The sequence below is a fragment of the Poecilia mexicana genome, unplaced genomic scaffold, assembly GCF_051168715.1.
Source record: "Poecilia mexicana isolate PSO_F unplaced genomic scaffold, ASM5116871v1 scaffold_1, whole genome shotgun sequence".
Taxonomy (NCBI): domain Eukaryota; kingdom Metazoa; phylum Chordata; class Actinopteri; order Cyprinodontiformes; family Poeciliidae; genus Poecilia; species Poecilia mexicana.
This window is the reverse complement of record NW_028263370.1, coordinates 15,524,793-15,544,636: the sequence shown is the minus strand read 5'-3', so window position 1 is coordinate 15,544,636 and position 19,844 is coordinate 15,524,793. Positions and strand designations below refer to the sequence as shown.

The 19,844-nt window shown below is 38.0% G+C and overlaps 1 protein-coding gene across 1 annotated transcript; it reads left to right on the top strand.

Moving 5' to 3' along the window:
- The first annotated feature begins 1,019 nt into the window (after window positions 1–1,019).
- On the top strand, window positions 1,020–18,347 carry jpt1a (Jupiter microtubule associated homolog 1a). The gene is made up of 5 exons (XM_014991192.2): window positions 1,020–1,228; window positions 4,837–4,979; window positions 12,578–12,675; window positions 16,648–16,675; window positions 17,012–18,347. Exons 1-5 carry the CDS (start codon window positions 1,173–1,175, stop codon window positions 17,143–17,145), a joined length of 459 nt encoding a protein of 152 aa, XP_014846678.1. The 5' UTR covers window positions 1,020–1,172; the 3' UTR covers window positions 17,146–18,347.
- Window positions 18,348–19,844: the final 1,497 nt, after the last annotated feature.

Here is a 19,844-nt window from a genome sequence, read left to right as displayed (position 1 = left end):
GGGCCGTCATTTCAAATGCAGATCAACCAGGACATGGCTGTCCGCCTGAACTGGTCAGATCAGAGCAGAATCAAGCATGATGCCAAAAGGCTTATGGCAGCACACTGAAGGAGATGGGAACATCAACAGCTCTGGCTGGAGAAATTGTTGATGGGACAAGTATTTGTCATGAATGTCCCAGTCTAACCCCACATCCAAATCTGGGAATATGGGATTAGACCATATCCCCAGTAAATCCGGTTTACAGATTATAAAAATGAGGTTTATAATCAGTAAACCTTAGATTTACTGATTATAACTACCCAATCTTACTGAACTGCTTAAGCCATTTTGTGAAGGAAAATGGGTAAACACTAGCTGTCCAAAACCTGCAGGAATGCCCTAGAAAAGAGCGGTCATAAATTAAGTGAAAATTAAGTGATGCCCCTCAAAGGCATCAAAGAAATGCCTTTGAGGGGCCTTTAGAAAATGTCTGAAAGTTTTCAAAAAAGTATCACTGTCAAAGTTGAACTACCCATTAAATAACATTTTCTAAATGTTCTGTTAAAGTTACATTGTGAAGTTACGGAGAACATTTAGAAAATATTACATTTAGTGGATGTTTCCCAATGTCTGCCAAAAAAGTTACAATACAATACAATACTTCAGATAACCTTTGGAGAACGTTCTCTGGTCGCTAGAAAATCATTAACCCTTATATATTATTCTGTTAAATTATTCATAATCTGAGTGAACTCTTCCAAAATGACTGAGGCTTTGCGACACTTAGGCGTATCAGCAGATTAGAAATGTAAAGTCAACCCGGAAGCTCTGACACTTTATAGATTTTAAATGAGTTTCAAAGCGAATTAGATAGAAGGATATATAACAAATGTGTAACAATATTATTACACATTTATGCCATACAATATCTGAATCATTTACACGTATTTGATCCCATTAAACAACACCACAAAGCTCGTCTATTAGGTTTTATTTTGAAGGCTTAGCCGGAAGTTAGGCGCAGTCTTCAGCCTGTGTTTCCTGCTCAGACTGCAGGCAGGTGGATGCTGATGCTTCGGAAACGTTAGCTTGTTCGGGCGATGATGAGGTGGTGAAGCATTGTTTAAACAAGTTCAGTTTGCGTGACTCCTGACAGGTTTATTACTAGCGTACGGCGTTTTTGTGCAGAAATGACGACTACCACGACATTTCAGGGGATGGAGCCCGGTGCTAAAAACAGTTCCAGGTAAATAAAAGGCTTCAATCAGACCGATGTGAAGCCTTTAGCCCACACGTTCAGCATCCTGACTTTACCAACGGTCCAACGTGTAATTAACGAAAATATAGAATTTTTCTAAAAGGCTTCATTTTATGTCTAACTAACCGTTTAATATGTTTAAAATGCGATAGATCAAACCTGCAGTTTGGTGTTTTTACGATGGAACATTCGGATTATTAATCATAGCTAGCAAGTTAGCATGCATGGACCATCCCTTTTGTAAAAAAAAAAAAAAAAAAAAAAAAATGCTACCCAGCTAACAGCTCGGTGCTAACCTCTACAGTCCTTTTACATTTCCGCTAGTCTGTGTGTGTGAGACAGAGAGCTGTCGTGTTTACAGTCTGGGAAAGATTTCATACATCAGATCGGTCACTCCATTAGGGTGGGGTCTCGGCACATTTCAGATCAGTTGTCAAGACGACAGTTGATGTAGACTCAGTCTGCCCAGCATGTCGCCTGATGATAACAAGGGCCATATTACAGCTGGCCACACCTGACACGTGTGCATTTTATGTCACATGAGGGATTTGAATTAATCTGGATTATTAGAAATGTGTTTACGCTACAGAAATATTGAGCACTGAATAATGTACAATTGTTGATGTTTAGTGTTTTCCCCCTGAAAATGCGTGAACAAATTAGCACGTTATAACTACGTAATTGGAGAGGTAAACCAAAATATATGCGGCCTATAGATTTACAATTCACAACGAACCTTTTCTCAAGCCATTTCACATGACAAACTGCTCAAAGAATTATACAATCAAATCAGTATAATTCAAATCCAGTTAGGAGTGTGATCAAATGTTTTATATCCAAAAATGTTTTGTTTAAAACACTAAAAGCAATCAGATGAAACAGCATATCTGGATGTCGTATGTAAAATGGAAAATTACAGCAAAATGTTTATTTGTGTCAAGCCTTTGCAATTTTTAGTAATTTCAGCAAAAAAAACTAAAGGTCGTGGTCATAAAGTGTGACCATTTCCTGTTTTCTCTGCAAACAATGAGCTCAGCTGACTTTATTTCTCCTAATAGTGAAATTAAAGACACATATGACTCTATGAAAGCTCACAGTTTTCTGTTCTGTAAACTAATTGCTACAGAAAAGTGTCAGATGTGCTTGAAAGGGAGACAAATGTAGGGATTGCTAAGCATTACCATTCACACCATTAAAATCCATTTGTTCTGTTTTACATGTTCATGAACATGTAGCCACACACAGTTTTGTGGCTGCAAAGGGGTCGCTTTTATGTAAGAAGAACAGACTGAAAATCCAGGCACTATTAGAACGCACACCAGAGAAGACCGATGCAAAGTTAGTTTCTCGTATTAAATCTACCTTTGATTATTCTAGAAAGTCATTTGTGCGGTGAAGAAAATGTGAGTGCTCTCTTGCGCCCCGTTTTGTGCCAAGAATGAAACATCCTGATACAATCCATGTGTGAGCTTGGTTCTGATGAAAGGGCTTGCTCACAAAACTGCCTTAAGCTACTGCCATTTACAAATGGCAGATCAAAATGTACTCCAAGAGGAACTTTTTCTAAGAGTCCAGGCAAGATTTAGGGATGATTCAGCAGGATGGAGTACTGTATGTCAAGGCAAAAGTGGTAATGATTACAACCTTGACACTTTGAACCTGTTGTCTTCCCTTATGAATACCCTACAAAGAGGATGGAGTGCATTCTCTTAGAGTTGGGAAATTAATAATGGACAACAAGAATGGTTTGACGTCAATCCAGACCTGGAGGAGTCCTGACTGATGTTGAAAATCTGGCATGCCAGAACAAAGATATGACGAGATTATACTTTAAATATAGACTCCTTCTTATGGATTTGATGTTGAAATGCTTTCATTGCAGGTAGAAACCAAATAGCAAATTTGTGTCAATGGAATTTCTTTAGTCATTGTTGTAAACACCACTTGGTCTGATTGACCTTCATTGCACCTAGTCGTCCATAATGTTGAGTAATATCTTGTTTTTTTAGTTTTTTTATGTAATATGGCACATAATATAATCTAAAGTAGTGTCGTCAATCTGAAATTTCTGTTTCGCAACACAGTTGGAACTCTACATCCAGCTGTGTTGTATTAATAATAATACCCTACTTGAAAATCTAAGACCTTGTGCCACTAACTGGCTTAGATTTTCATAAACCTTTCAATATTTCCAAATCTAGCATGTTTCCTAGCTGACAGAGGTTGGATGCTGTAAGCCACATATGTCAGAGTCAAGGCCCGCGGGCCACATCCGGCCCGCGAGAAGGTTTTTTGCGGCCCCTGGGATGATCTTGATTTATTATTAGAACCGGCCCGCAGACCGCAGCAAGCCGGCACCCCGTCTGAAAAAAAATATCTTCCTTATTTGAACTGTAAGCAGTTCTTTAAATGTTCTGTGAGATTATGTACTTACCCATGTATCCATAACAACCGGAACTTTCAATATCCACCAAGTTATTGCCGAAATATACCGTCTATTAAACGAGTGCCCCCCGGATTAATTACATTCTCTGCAGCTGCAGCTGCGAAGTTACCGTATTAACCCGATACTTGCTGGAAAGTGCAACGTCTCCCCTTTCAGAAACCGTTGGAATTTTTCCACTTAGCGCTACGTGTGGCGGAATTACGGTACTGCAAATTTAGATGTGTCGCCGGCGACACATCTAAATTTGCAGTACCGTAATTCGCCGGCGACACATCTAAATGCCTTGACTCTGACATATGTGGATTAATAGATTTTTGCACTTTATTTTATTGTATTTCAATCCAATTATATTTTAAAAATATTTCAGTTGTGTCTGTTGAAAATTAAAGATTACTGACAGAGCCATAAGAAAATATTGCTTTATTTATCTGATCATATTGGAATATATTTGTTAGGTTTTCAGTAGGTTCAATTAGGTTCACTAGACTATATGAGTCATTTAAAAAAATTTCAATGAACATTCGATCAGTCCGGCCCTCGGCTTGTAGCTAAATTTTTTATTTGGCCCTCCGTCCATTTGACTTTGACACCCCTGCTGTAAGCCGTTTGGCCTTTGTATTATTTGCATTTCTTGGGTCAGTTTCTTATTTTTGAACGAATGAGACAAAACAAAGTGGCTATAGTTGAGTCTTCTTTCCTTAGTAGCAACTTTCATGCTGAAGAGTTGCTTTCAGTGGAATTTCTTCATGGTTATGGATTTTTAATCCATCAAGATTTTTCATTTCCATGTTTCATCATTTCCATGTTTCATCAACATGGAAACGTTTCATCAACGTTTCCATGTTGATGAAACATGGATTTCATCAACATGAAAATGATGAAATCCACGTTTCATCATTTCAGTTTAAGGATCGACCAGAAGAAAATCTAAAACTAAATCAATGGCCCCCAATAAAGGCCATCATGCTTTTTCTTCAAACGTACCTGTATTTGTCTAAAAGGCTAAGTTATTAGTCTGGCATGTAGCTTTTATTGTTTTTATGTAATGTCTCTTGCATAACTGGAAATCTCAAAAATAGAAAATGACAAAATTGTAAAATAAAAGAGAAAAATCCAGAGTTTGGTAGCAGTGATTTTAATGTGTTTCCAGGGTTTTGCGCCCTCCTGGTGGCGGCTCCAACATTTCACTTGGGGCAGATGAGGAGAAGCCTCCCGTCAGAAAAAACAAGATGGCGTCCAGTGTGTTCGCAGAGCCGGAAGACCCTTACGCTAATCGAAGGAACAACCCACCAGGTACGATTTCACTTACTTTTCTAGTGCTTTTTGTGTGTTGTACTAATTTTCCGGTTTGTATTCTGTCAATTTCTGCTAAAGCATTTGGCTTTTTTTGTTTTTCTTTTTTTTCCTTTTTTTTTTATCTCTGAGGCCGAACAAAATAAAATTTAACAGGTCTACTTTTTTGACTGGGGACTTTAAAAAAAATCTAAGGTAAGTTGAAAGGTTATTGAAAATGGGGAAGTGTTTTTTTTTAGCCTCCAAGCAAGGGGCATTATGACCTGAGACACAGCTCAAGTATTTTTGTTGCTCTAACAAGTCCACTTTACTGTATGTGTCTGAGTTTAGGATATAATAGGGGTGTAATAAGATCACGTCATATAAGGTCTCATGATATTGAATCATTAAAATATTTCTCGCTGAGCTGCTTTCTCACGGCTTAGAGACAGTCTGCATTTTTTATTTAAATTTGTATTTAAACCAAAATTAAAAACAGGCATAAAAATGCTAATGTCTGTTGTAGAATTTTTTTTATTAAGGAATGAGAATCTGTTTCATTAAGTAGAGAAAGATTATTCTTTGTCTTTAAGTTTCTTTATTCGAAGGCAAAAGCGTTCAAAGACCCATCTCACTGATGTCTTCAGGTCTCTTATACTATCTCAGCTGTGGAACATTATCTGGAAACTTCTTTAATGGACAAACACATCTTGCAGGAATACAAAAACACAGCAGATTAATCAGTAAATAAATGGTAAAAAAAAAGTATCATCAGTTCCATCAAAAAATGAAATGAGGCTAAAAACAACATTTTCTATTACGCGTCCATATCTTGCCCTCTTATTTTTTATTTTAGAAATTCAAAATGAAAGAATTCTCTAAACATTCTTGAAAGACAAAAATCCCCAGAGATTTAAAGATACATTTACAACTATGTAACATTTAGAAAATGATAAATACCAACTAAAATCAAATTAATATATATTAACATCACCATCTCAAAGTATGGAAAACAACAGATTTTTGGACAAGATGACAACAAATAACTACTGAAAATCAATTTCTTTTCCCCCTCAAACATGCCAGTTGACATCTATCTGACTCTCGCTCAGTCTGACTCAAGAGCCCAGGTCTTTATCATTTCCTCATCAGTCCTTGAAGTCTAGTTTCTTAGCCAACTGACTTTAAATGTGCAACTTGATAAGACTTCCAAGTCTTAGAATTTTTTTTTTTAAATCAGTTTTAGCTTACTGAAAGCTCTCTACTTTGACTTCAGTTTCCTGTTTTTTCCCAGAGGGATTTCCTCTCCCTAAACATTGTGCTTCCCATGCTTTTTAATTCACTGACCTGTGATGTACCGCAGAGAGCCAAGCCTTTAAAAATAAATACCGGATATCAGTGTAGCACAATAAGACTGACTCTTAGCACATGTACATAAGAGTCATGTAAGAAGTAACAAGTGGTTTATTGTTCAGTCTATTTGTTTGGAAAATTAACGATGGAGACAGAGTGCTGCAAGCTGTAAAAGAAAAGTAAAAGTTTTCCAGAGAAATCCATAATCCACTTTTTGTAAATTCTTTACACACCAGAGGGGGCACTTCACTTTAGTTTCCATTACAGCAGAGGTTGTCAAACTTCCTGTTTATAGGTCTAAAGCTTATCATTCTACAAAAGGTTCAGGACACGTGATGAGCCGATCCCTTTTTACAGTTGTCTTACAACTATGCCTGCTTTTGTTTGTTTGACGTTCGGCTGCTCTAATTCAAGCGGTCTGATTTTAATTTGAAAAAAATTGAACTTTAAACTTGATTAGCTTTTTATTCCTCAACAGTTGGTGCCTTTTTTAATTCATAGAAATAAACAAACTGTTCTTGAAGTCTGAGAAGACACTAGTATTTTGGTATATAATAGTAAGTAGACAAGTATATTGGTTTTTTATTACTTCATATTCTACAGTATTTTTTTTTTTACTTTTTGAACTGCTAGAAATCCCCCTCTAAATACAGGCAAATTAAAATAACTTCTTCATTTCCTTTTAATGGTTGTAAATATTACTTCAGTGCATGTGAATGTTTTTTAAAGATCTCTGATAATTTTAGATCTGTCAACCATCTTCCTTTTGCTTACTTCTGATGAAACCACCAAATAATGATTTATTAAACTGACCTTAAACTTATTAAATGTCTTTGTTTCATCAGTACAACCACCAACGTTTAACTCTTTTGAAAGGGTTAATATTGCATCACACACTTCCATTATGGACATGCACAGAGTGTTTCTTTTAGAATAATTTAAAAAACAGACACCTCAGTCTGGTTCTCTCCTTAGAAAGCAGTAGTCTATAGCATCAAGTACAAAGTGTGATAGAGGAACACAACAACATTTCCGTGGGTTATTTAAAGAATATTTTCTAATAGGTTGAGTGCGCACTGAAACTTTCATACATGTCTGGTCATTTCCTTCCCTCTCCTCTCACCTCTTACACTTAGCTATACCCTTTAGTTCTGACAGTGTTTACTTCACTGAGAAAGTCCAACCTCATTTTTCTATTCCTTCTTTTACTTCTGCTTCTCTGTCTAAAATAGGAAGTTCATTGAAACTTGAATAAGTGACGTCAAAAGGAATTTTCTGAAATATGTTAGATTTGTTCTTGTTTTTCAGAATAAGGATACTTTAGCTGACACTAAAATTGTCTAAAGTACAGGTTGGATTGAAAAATGACAGATGTATTTACCCAACACACATGTATTAAGGCTACATTTACTAACCTTTGTGTGTTGAGTTTATCTTTACCTGATTATAAATATATGTTCGTAAGAGCAGGTGTAGCTTAAAAATTTTGAATATTTTAAAAAAGTTTGATATTTTTTGTTGCTCATTTCAGAAAACAACACTCATATATCATATAAAGTCGTTCCACATGAGGTGAAATATTTAAAGTCTTTATTTTTTGTAATTTTGATGATTATGGCTTTAGGATAATAAAAACCCAAAATCCAATAAAATTGGAACATTGTTAAATGTGGTTGGAAAAAGTGTTCCAGATACAGGAATAACTGCAGCCTTGAGAGGATTACCAAGCAAAATCTGCTCAAGAATTTGGGGAGCTTCACAAGGGAAGGACCGAGCCTGGAGTCAGAGCCACGTGAAGACAGTTACAAAGTCGGCCTTCTGAGAAAAGGATAGAAAGAACTGGACTGTTGCTCAGTAATTTAAGTCATATTTTCAGATGGATGTAAATTTTGTAGTTTATTTCAAAGTCCAGGTCCCAGGATCTAGCGGAAAAGTTGAAAAGCACAGAATCCAAGTTTCCTGAAGTCCAAATTGAAGCTTCCAGTCAGAGATGGTTTGTGGTGCCATGTCATCTGCTGGTGTTGGTCCACTGTGTTTTCTGAAGTCTGTAGTCAATGCAGCCACTTATGAGGAATTATTTGAGCATCTTATGGTTCCTTCCGCTGACCAGTTTTATGGAAATGCTGATTTTATTTTCCTGCAGGCCTTGGAACATGTCCACTCTGCCAATGGTGTCAAAAGTTGCTTTAATGATGACGGTGTTTTTGTGCCTGAGTGACTGGCAAACAGTCCTACTATCCATTTCTGATTCATTCCAGTTATGAATGGAATGAGGTGGAACTGATGATGACTCAAAAAAGGCTGCACCAAATTTAAAACAACTCTATATGTCGTCATGGAAATGTATTCAATGTTGGCAGCTCATTTTATGGTATCGACAAGCATTCAAAAGGTAAAATTGAATATTCTAAATATTACAAAGTATTTTTTGTTTTCGAAGCAATAGCACACTGGATTACAGTCTGATCAAATCTTCTCCCATTTATTAAACAACCCCATTCTTAGCAGAGGAAATGTGGACACAAAGTTAGAGATGCTCTCAATGATCTTTTGTCTATGTTCCTGTGGACTACTTTCCAAAACTCTACACTTTGTCCTTGTCCACATCATCCTCAGAAACATAATTTTGGTGAGGCTTGTATCCAGATTCACTCAGAAGTAATTTAAAATCATAGTTCAACAAGGATTGGAAAGTAATTAAGCATTATTATTATTTTTTAGTATATAAAAAAGATTTAAAACCCCACTGTTACTGCATAGACTTAAAAGTTAGCAGCTTTGTAACGACTAAACCAGACGGCAGGTCCGCTGCGCTTTCCTCTCGTTAACTGTAGCAATAACATTTATGTGCTCACGAAACCCTTTCATCTTCTCTTTGATTCACCTTGTTGTTTCTATAAATGAAGCGTCAAGATAACTAGATTTTTTTTTATTCATTTACTTTTCAAACTGATTTGTGTCCTGTTAGCAGAAGGGGTGAAATGGCGTGGGAAATGGCAGTTTTAAAAAACCCCCCACCAAAACCACTGTGGTAATGCATGTTATTTCTAGGTGGAGATAGCTTTGTGATTCTAGGCAGCTGTACTCCGTTTGTAGCATACCGTTCTGCTTTTCGAAGAGAAATGGATAGTAGGTCTTATTGTGTTGCTTGTTAAAGCAGGAACTCTCTTAATGATGTCCCTAATTGTGCCTCTTTTATTTATTTTTTTGTCTAACATGTCTCTACATGGAAAAGTCTGATAGAATAGAGAAGGGAGAAATTTAAAAAAAAGAGAGCTTACTGTGATAAAGACTACATGAACTGGATTACTGCTCCCCTTGCTCTGCATCAACCCTCACACTCTCCACATGCAGAAGCTCATATTTGCCAAGTGATTTGACTCATAAAGACGATTAAAAAAGCTAAGACCTTACTGGTTTGGTTTTCTGCTAAACTTGCCTCAGAACAAGCATGTGTTTGTCATTAGAGAAACTGTTGCTGAATTCCAGAAACTGGTGTGACTTCCATCTGTGTTTTCTGTACTCAGTTTTTGCTAGAGGCTTTTAGAGAAGTCTGAGAAAAAGCCTACACTGCAGGAAATGAGTGCTCTTCTGTCTCGGTTCAAAAATAAATATCGTGAACAGACCGATTTTAATGGCAGTTAGTGTGAAAGTGGAATTTTTAATTAAAAAAAAAGAAAGTTCCCAAAGCGTATTGGGATGTGAGTGGGACGTGACGAGGAACAAAATGAAGTTATGTCCGGTCATAACTTTCAGCTTCAGAGTTTGGAGTTTGTGGCTTGTACTTTCCCCTTTCAACTTTCAGTCACGATGTAACAAGAAGACCCTCAGTCACGGCTAGAACACCCGGAGCAAGGCTCATCCTTTAGGAGCTTGGTTGAGTCAGACTGTGAGAGCTGTGAGTGCTGAGCATGTGGTTGCAGTTTTAGTGTTTGCAAGCCTGGGTATTTGGTGTAACTGAATGAGCATCTGTTCATACTTACTTGTTGTAAATACACGTGGTTATCTTTTCTAAATAAATATCTGCCATAAAAGGTCCTTCATAGTTCTCTAGGCTTGTTCAGGGGTCATAATGGCATCGGATCAACTCTCCATTTTGCCGAGTCGTACTGTTATTTTCTATGTACACATTGCTTTTGCATTATTTCCTACTCCTGTGTGGACGGCTTGATTACTATCCATGTACCGTATTTTCCGCACTATAAGACGCACCTAAAAACCTTCAATTTCCTCAAAAGCCGACAGTGCGCCTTATAATCCGGTGCGCCTTATATATGGACCAATATTGAGCCACAACAGGTCCAGCAACGGACTTTACCACAGGGGCCGCGTTTCATTGGCTAATGCCCATTTTAGGTCACAGTGCAGCTACCACGTGCGTGACCGTCTCACAAACACAAGCTACAGTAGTAAACATATGCTAATGTACATTCAAAACCATGAATGCCGACTTACCCAGCCTTGCAAGAACAATAGGCATCAGTGATCTTGTCCACAGCTATATTTATGCTGAGGGTGTGAGGATCTGCTGTTTTCCTCATCTATCGGTAGCTTTTAGCTGTGACGCGCACAATGTTGGAGGCATCCAGTGGCTCAAACACCTTGATGTCGTCCAAAAAAGATGACATGAACTTGTTGGTTCCCCTGTCCATTGTCGTGGCTGATATGTTGTGAAAATCCGGCAGAAATGCTACGCTAATTAACTCAGATCGAAATGAAAGACGTCATGTTTACAGACATGCAGTAGGCTGCTTACGTAGTTGGTCCACTACGGTAAGCAGCCGCCTACTTCTTTTTCCCCCGTAGAAGAAGTGGTGCGCGGTGCATGCTGGGATAGTTGTCAGAACACTGGTTTGTTAATAAAGTTTGATAATACATTTAAAGGGGGGGAGGGGCAGGGGAAGAGAGACAGAGACTGCAGCGGCAGCGTGTTGGTTGGTCTGTGTTAACCAGAAAGCAGTTGGGCATAATATCGCAACACCAACACCGTGAGTGAAACAACGGCTGGGCCAGCCTACTATATAAAGTACTCGGGGACCATTTCTTTATTAATGTGGATGTGTAATAATAGAGTATGAAGCGTCTATTCTATGCGCCTTATAATGCGGTGCGCCTAATGTATGAAAAAAGTCCTAAAATAGGCCATTCATTGAAGGTGCGCCTTATAATCCGGTGCGCCTTATAGTGCGGAAAATACGGTACTTTAACCGCTGTGGGTTAATTATTACTAGATTGATATTTTCATGAATTTAAGAGATACTCTGCTGACAGAAAGTACTCAGTTGCTTTTGCGTTTTCTTTATATTGTTCTGAAAGACCTAATTTAAAAAAAAAATCTACTCAAAATCGGTGATAATGAAAAGGTAAAAACAGGTTTTCAAAAATTCATAAAGAATATGAACATTTTAGAATAGTAGATACACCTGTTGATTGATAAAATTGCACATTTGATAGCGACAGCAGTCTTACTGGATACGTCTCCACAAGCTGGCCACACCCGTTTTTGGATATTTTCTACCGTTCTTCTCTGCGGATCCTATCATGCTCAGTTTGAATGGACTCTTAAAGAGGTTTTCTTGGAGGATTTATCAATATTTGGCTGCTGTCTTCTCACAGCCAATGCAGACCCAGTTCCTGCTGCAACAAAACATCCATGCTGCCACCACCGTCCTTGAAAGATAGAGGGTGGTAACCAGATCTATTCTGGTGCTTTTTTTTTTTTTTTTTCTTCAGATAGCGCTGATCAGGATGTAGCATTATCTCATCCAGGAAGAAGAAGACCAGACCAAATGTAGCTTCTATGTGGATAAAATATAAAGTTAACAGTTGAACAGATAAAGCAAATTGGAGATTAGTAGAAGGAAAAAGTGATAAATTTTTTCCCTTTTAGTATTAACTACTTATAGCTGGTAATTAACCATTTTTTTAAGTGCAACTTGCATTATTTATTTATTTATATTGGTTTTATTCTGTGGAGTTTTATTTATTTAGATATTTTTTAACTTTTAAAAATGTTAGTTTATGGAACAAGAAACACGAAGCAAAATTATGTTTTCATGTTTGTGAAAGGTTAACGGCTGTCAGCACGTTATTCGGTGTTTGGCAGTGTAAACGTTTGAGAAGTTGTTGGATCCGTGTCAGAAAATGTAAACAATGCCGATAAGGCTCATCTGCAAACGAGACTTTCCAGCTTCAACAAGCCGTCCATCAGACGGCGTTTGACATGACGGCTCTTATCTCTCCCATCTCTCTTTCCGCTCTTTCAGGCGGAAAGCCCACAGGTGTTCTGTGCGGAGAGCCGTCGGCCCCCCTGAGAAGAGGCGTCAACCAAGGCGCCAATCACGTTGGAGAGGCTGCTGCCACAGTAAGAACCTTATGCCGATCATGAGTTTGTCTGGGGCAAAAAAAAGACAGAAGTGAGAACGTCACAACCACAGAAGGAAGGAAGTAAATTAACCACTCTGATCCTCTTTTACTATAAACTTTAATCTGAAAACCGGGTGGCTTTTCAACTTGGATGACCTGCGAGTGTTGAAGTCAACCAACCAACCAACCAACAGCCCACTAATCTGCCTCAGGGGCAACCAGCCACCGTCAGGATAGGAAAGGCAAATTTTCCAGGGAGAGGAGGAAGGATTAAAACTGTACGAAAGGCAGTTTTAGGAAGTTGGGTGAGGTTCACAATATTCTCTAGCACTTGGATAATGTAAAGAAATAAATCATGCAATCAGTGAAGTAAGAAACACTTTTAGACAGACAGGCCAAGCAGTTGCTAAAGTGTGGTTGTGGCCATAAAGAACCACAGGTTCTCAGCTGAACAGCACAATCTACTGTAAAACTCCTTCGTTTCCAGACTGCATGAGTTGACACTCTGGAGAGGCCTGCTCGTCTGAGGGAGAAAACTGAACAAGCAACTCACTAAACTTAGCATAAAGTTGAAGGGGCCCCAATTATACAGATGGGTGCAGACAGTGAAACAGGCTGCAATCACATGGACGATGCAAACTCCAAAGCACACAAACGCAAAAAAAAAAACAACAACAAATATAACACAAATATAACATTTTCTTTGATTGCAAACAAAGAAAATGCTGCAATCATAGAAAAATGAAGCAAAAACCTACAATCAACAAAAAAGAAGAAAATGGTGCAACTAAAAGAAAAAGAAGCAAAATGCTGCAATAGCAAAAACTGAAATCCTGCAAACTTTAGAGATAAATGCTATGGGGATTAAAGATAAAAAAAAGATAAATGCTATGGGGATAAAAGATTAAAAAAAGATAAATGCTATAGGGAGCTTGGAATAAATATTCTACTGTTCTACAATATTGGTAAAGACAACGTGTTTGAAGAAGACATGAAGTATAACACATCTTTTATTTCTTCCTCCAGTTTTCTTCTGCTTTTACTGCTTCTTGTATTTGCCGTCTTTCTGCTAATTGCAGCATTTTCCTTTTAGATTTTATTTCCTGCAGTTGCAACATTTTATCTGTGGTTGCAGAATTTTGTTTGTTGTTTGCTTAAAGCGGTTGCAGCATTTCTTTGGTTTGCATTTGTTTTGTTGATCTCAGGGTTTTGCTTCTATTTTCTTTCAGTGCAACATATTTTGTTTGCATCATTTTTTTTGTTGCATTTGTTTTTTCATTGTGTGTGTTTGGTTTGGACTTTGCAACATGTTCTACGTATTCTTAGCGCCAACATCTCATGGACTTTGAACTAAATGTAGCTGTAAACTCTTTTATTGGCCTATTGATTCATATGTAACAGAAAAAACAAACTTTGGATCTCCAGTACAAAAGCAATGTGTTTTAAATTAAACCTGTAGGACATCAGCACCATGTCATGCCATGATCTGTTAATGTTGGTGGTTTATGTTACTACAAAATTGAATGTGACTGATGCAAACTTGAACAGGGCTTTTCAAAGTGTGAGGCGCCTCAGCGGTAGCACCAAAGGGGGGGTGATATGAGGAACAAAAACAAAAGAAGCGGAAAAAGTAACTGCAAGCATTTAGCCAACTTCACCAAACCTATGCCAGAGACAAAATTGATAGATTTTTAGTACCTAAAGCGGCTGGGAGTAAGGAGACAGTTTAGATTAAAAAAAAAAAAAAAAGATGGAAGTATGACCATGATCATTTAAAGTATGTATTTTCATGGGCTGGATCTAAAGATGCTCCACTGCCACGGTGTTGTCAGCAAAGATCCTGGATTAAATTTTTTTCACAGGAGGATAAATGAACTCCGGCCTCAACAGAAAGTACCTCATACTTTCAGCGCTGTAAATGAAATTGCAACTGAAGCAACAAATAACGTGTAGCTAACGCGGGTAAACCCCACAACATTAGTGAAACATGTATGGAAACAGCAATGACACAGCAAAAAAATGTCCAGAAATCGTTGCGATAGTGTGTGTGGTTGGCCTGATCAATGGGGGCAGTTGTCTATTTGCTCTCTCAGACTTTGAAAAACCCCCTTTCTCATTGACACATTAATTGATGCATAAGGTCATATGAACTTTCACATTCAGACAGAAAACAATGAAACTGCAAAAAGGATCCACGGCTACTTTCATACTTGGTGACATCTAAAAAGGGAACTGTCATTGTTATCTAAAACAAAACATTCATGGTGACAGGTTTATTGTTGTAGTTGTAGTAGTAGTATTGGTAGTTTTCTCACACTGTGGATTGCAATAACCATGACCGTTAAGACATTAAAAATTGCTGCCAAAAAACACAGCTTGGTAAATTATGAATAAATTTGCGATGAGTGTACTGAAAAAAGTATTTTATATTCTTTTTAACATAACAGCAGTAAATATTTTTCACTTCATTTCTAAAAGTTCACCTCTGCATGGGACATCTGCAGGTTGAGTATTCGTCTCTGTGGCTTTAAGACACAAAGGTTTTGTAAAAATAGGCTATAGGAAACGTTAAAAAGTCCATTTTTAAGCATTATTATCAAGTAGAGTTCATATATTTCACTGACTGTGATATTCTGCTTAAAACTAAGCAAGCAAAAACCAGGCTCTTTAGTTTCATCTTTAATGTGACACGTTTAATTCGACTGATGCAGCTAAAGAAAAGGTGCGCCAGAGCAGCAAGCTGTCAGTCTCATGTTTCAGTATAGGACAAAGTTTTCTTTATTGTTCCTCAGTGTTGTTTGTGGCAGACATGAATTGTGGTCCTAAAGGTTTTATCGCACCATAACACAGTTGGAAGCTTATGCTGTTTTTTTTTTTTAATTGGTGCTCTAATTGTTCATTTTAGCCCCTGTAGTAAAATAGCCATATCATCAGGATATCGTATGGAAACCCGACTATCAGAGCTTTGGTTTACCCAACATGTTTGTAGAGATTGAATAGATGTGGAAAGTCCCAAAGAACTAATCCTATTATTTCCTTTTTATTTTGAGAGTGAGTGTAGTAGTTTTTCCAGTTTGGTGTCTGCTTTATAAATCCCTTATGTTTACAGAGGCACTGCCCAGGTACAGAAAGCATGCGTGATAACCCTAGACAATTTCAACGAAACTGGGAGTTGAACAGAATGAAGAGATTTAGGGTGACAGACTACTAGTATTTATTAATGAAGTCGTACTTAAAGTGATGTGATTCTCTCTGCTACTAATGGCATTAGCTAAAGGGTGCTAACATCAGAAAAGCCTTACTTGAACAGCTGAAGTTTATTTCTGCTTAATCAGATTGACGGTTGATTCAATAAAGAAGACACAACCTGAATCAAAAGGTGCTTCAACAAAGTATCAGTTTTAAAGTTTACATTCATGTAACATCAGGTTATTGCAGATTTTTATTTCTGCAGATTTCCAACCTGATAGATTATTTCATTTTTAGCTCAACTGTACAGAGTACATGTTCAGTTACACTTCATGTTGCTAAATTAACAGCATTACACGAAGTAAAATACTACTTTACAAACCGTTTTATTACCAAAAAATGAATAGACTGAAGCAAAGGCATATGCTTGCCTACCCCACCTCAAATTAAAGGTGGAAAAATATGTCAAACGTTTAATGTCAATTAATAAACTTGACATTTTAAGAGACACTTTTGAGATCCACTGTAGGCGGGTCTTTGACATTTCCATCTTAACGTACTTAAAGAACAGGCTTGCACTGATGACGTGTCGGTTTTTACGTCAGTTCGTTCAGGGGAATTATTTGTAGACTGGAAAAAACACAGAGGTGTCACAGTGTATACAGCTTTCTCAGGCCTGTTGCTTTTTTTAGCAGCTGAAGGCTGCTAAAAAAAAAAAAAAAAAAAGCTAAAAAAAAAAGTATGCTAACCTCTTATCTCTCTCTGTCTTGTCTTTTTTTAGGATGGAGACAATTCTGTGTGTGATAATGGTAAGCAGGTTCTTTCCTCATTCCATTCTGTACTGTCCTTGTGGATTTTCCCAGCTTGATTGCTAAAGAACGGCTTTAAGCACATCAATCAGTGCTTTTTGAAAAATAAGCAAGGGATTTTTTTTCCCAGAGATTGCAAAGAAATAATTCAAGTTAGTTCAGTCTTAAGAGGCGTTAAATAGGAGAGGCATGTCTAGATTTTCACGAAGGTGATTTTACGAGAATGATCAGATAGAACCAGGGGGTAATCCAGAAGGGTGTGTTCGGCGTGGCCAGGTTAAAGGCGTTACTGTCTTGTTTTCTTTCTGCAAACGTGACGCGTCTGTCCATTTCCAGAAAACATGGCTGCAGAACCAAATCCGGCTCCGGAGCCGCAGGAGGAGCCCCCGCAGGCTGAGGAGCCCGCCGCAGGTGGACCGCCTGGCCGCCGAAATCCCCCGGGGGGCAAGTCCAGCCTCATCCTGGGTTAAACGCCACACAACTTCTCCTCCTTACCTCCTCTCATCCCTGAACTCATCTTTTTTGTTTTCTCTCCAAAAACAAAAATCGGCTCATATTTCAGGAAGCGTCTAAAGTCCAACAGACCCACCTTCTCCATATCCCCAAGTGCATTGTTTTGATACCTGTTTTTGGAAAGCTGTTTTTGTACTGTTTTTATTGTTTATTTTAACAGAAGCACTTTATGTACTCCTATTTTTTATGGTTGGAAATCGGCCTTTGCCCCTGAAATTCGTGCGGCCGTGCAGGGTGCGAGGATCACACTGCTTACAGCAACAGCCCATCGTAAAACTCTAGTGTTACTTCAGCAGCACAAGCTCTGGGCGATTCGATCATATGTTTGAACACCGTAACTGCTGTTTGTACCGTTTTATTGTTTTTGTTTCTCCTACCTTGCATGCTTGTCTGGTCTGTATGAATGTGAGGAAAAACTTTACTGTGAAGATTTTTTTAAATTGATTTCACCTCTTAAGTTTTTTTTTTTAATTACAATAATTTGTTGTATGGTTGTTGCATGAAGTTGAAGTCTTTGTACTGAAAATAGTATTGATACCACACTGAAGCCACATAAATTTTGCTCTAAAAGACGGAGGTACTTTTCATCCCACGTATGAAAAACAGATTTTCTTTCCATTAAAATTGCAGCCACTAGCCCTCGATGATTGAAGCCCCACCGCCTCATGTTTCACACGTAAGTTCACTCTGAGCTGTGCCACACCGCGACTTACCTGAAACACCCAGATTTGTTGATGTTCTTGGTCCTGACTTCTAAGTGTATCTTAGATTTGAAAAGTGACCTTATGACAGCCCGGCCTTTCTTTCACCCGTTTACCCTGACATATTTCATCATTCCTGCTCAGTGGAAGTTTGGAACAATCGTTTTGTACATTTCATGTGACAGTATTCGGTCCGTAGCACCCGTGTGCGTGACCGCTGTGTCCACCAGCTGTCATCGAAGAAGGGAAAAAAGAAAAAAAAAAAAGAAAATTAACCAAACATTTTAGATACATGATGTTTTTTCTCCTGTGGTGTGTTTTCTTTAAGCATTTCTTATGTGAGACATGTCTGTTTGCATCCTTAAAGTGGTCATGCTGGATGTAAGTCACTGCAGAAATCTGAAATGAAGAAATGGCACAAGTGGAACTGAACATTAAAGATCAGTTTTGACCGTGAACTGGACCAGCTGTGTGTTTCTGTCTGTTCAAGGGATTCCGCTCATGGTTTGGTTACAAATAGATTATGTCCAATCAGGGAGATCTTTGTTCTCCTTTTTTGTGGTGGATTTACAGAAAGCCCAAAAAATAAAAATAAAAAATCTACATTAATGACAAGCAGGCAGTGTCTGAAAGTGGAGAAAACTTCCTTCGTTTGGTGTAAACAGTTGAAACTAGATACTTTTCACTGTTTTAAGTTAAATCAGATGAAACCTCTCGTTTTAGGTCAATTAGGATCGTCAAAATGATTTATATTTGCTAAGTGCCACAATAAAGAGAAAGAATAGAGATTAATTTATGAATGTCTTCAAATTGAGAAGCTTACATAAAAAATAATTAGGATCTCTTTAAACAATGAGACACAATATAAAATAAAGCCGAGACATTAATGTCTTGGCTTTAGAAACCACTAATAGATTAACTGACACATTTGAGTTAATTGGGGGAAGACCTGTGGATGTACTTTAAGGTCACAACTGGAACACACTGGATTGAAAGGTGGGCTTGACATAAACACTGCATGTTAAAGAAAACTGCAGTCATACTGCCTCTAAAAAGAGAAGAATTAAGAATGGCAGGGATTTTTTTTAAATATAAACTGGATGGTCTTCTTTTCATTCCAGTCTAAAACTGCTGTCATGTTCAGCCGTTCCAAAGAAGATGAGGAAGGTGAGGTAAAATGTTGCCAAACTCGGTTCCATTGTCTCTCGCCTGAACTCAAAATAACTAGAGCTTTTGTTTCACTGCATCTAGATTACAGATTACGGTAATGAATTTTACGTGTGCCAAACCCAGAATCTCCCCAGACCGGTTGCATGTTTTTCCAGAATCCATCTGTCGAGCTTCTGACAAAATGTAGTTACAATGTTGGCTTCCTGTGTGTTTTGTTGTGTGTTTCAAGGTTCTTGTTCTGATTTGGACTCGAAGTCTCGGAGATCAGCAGGCACCGGGTTATAATGGAGGACCTCCGTTTAGTTCCCTGAGGACCACACTAAACTGAAAACAAAAGGAAACTGAACCTTTTCTGAATCAGAGGCTCCAGGACTCTGGATCTCTCTTCTTTGAACTCAGGGAGCAGCAGAGATCACTCTGTAGGAGAAATGTGCTACTTAAAATCGTTTGGTACATTTTTGCACAAAAAAAAAAAAAAACACCCAGCTGTTTTCTCCTATTAAGTTGACTTAGTTGACGATAAGTTGACTTAATGACCTCTTGATTATTAATTCTTTACTTAAGAATTATTCTTTATGTAAGTAATGCCAGCCAAGCCCAGTCCCTCTCCTTGCAACCCAAGCGGCGCACCATCACTTTGGTCTGCTGGTCTTACTGCACTGTACAATGACTGCTGGAAAAGACAAGTGTTTTTGTTCTTGGCTTACCATTCAGAAACTGCATTCTTTGTTTCTTCGTCTGGGTCTCAGTGTTGTACAATTGTGCATCAGTTTGCAGCCACTTTC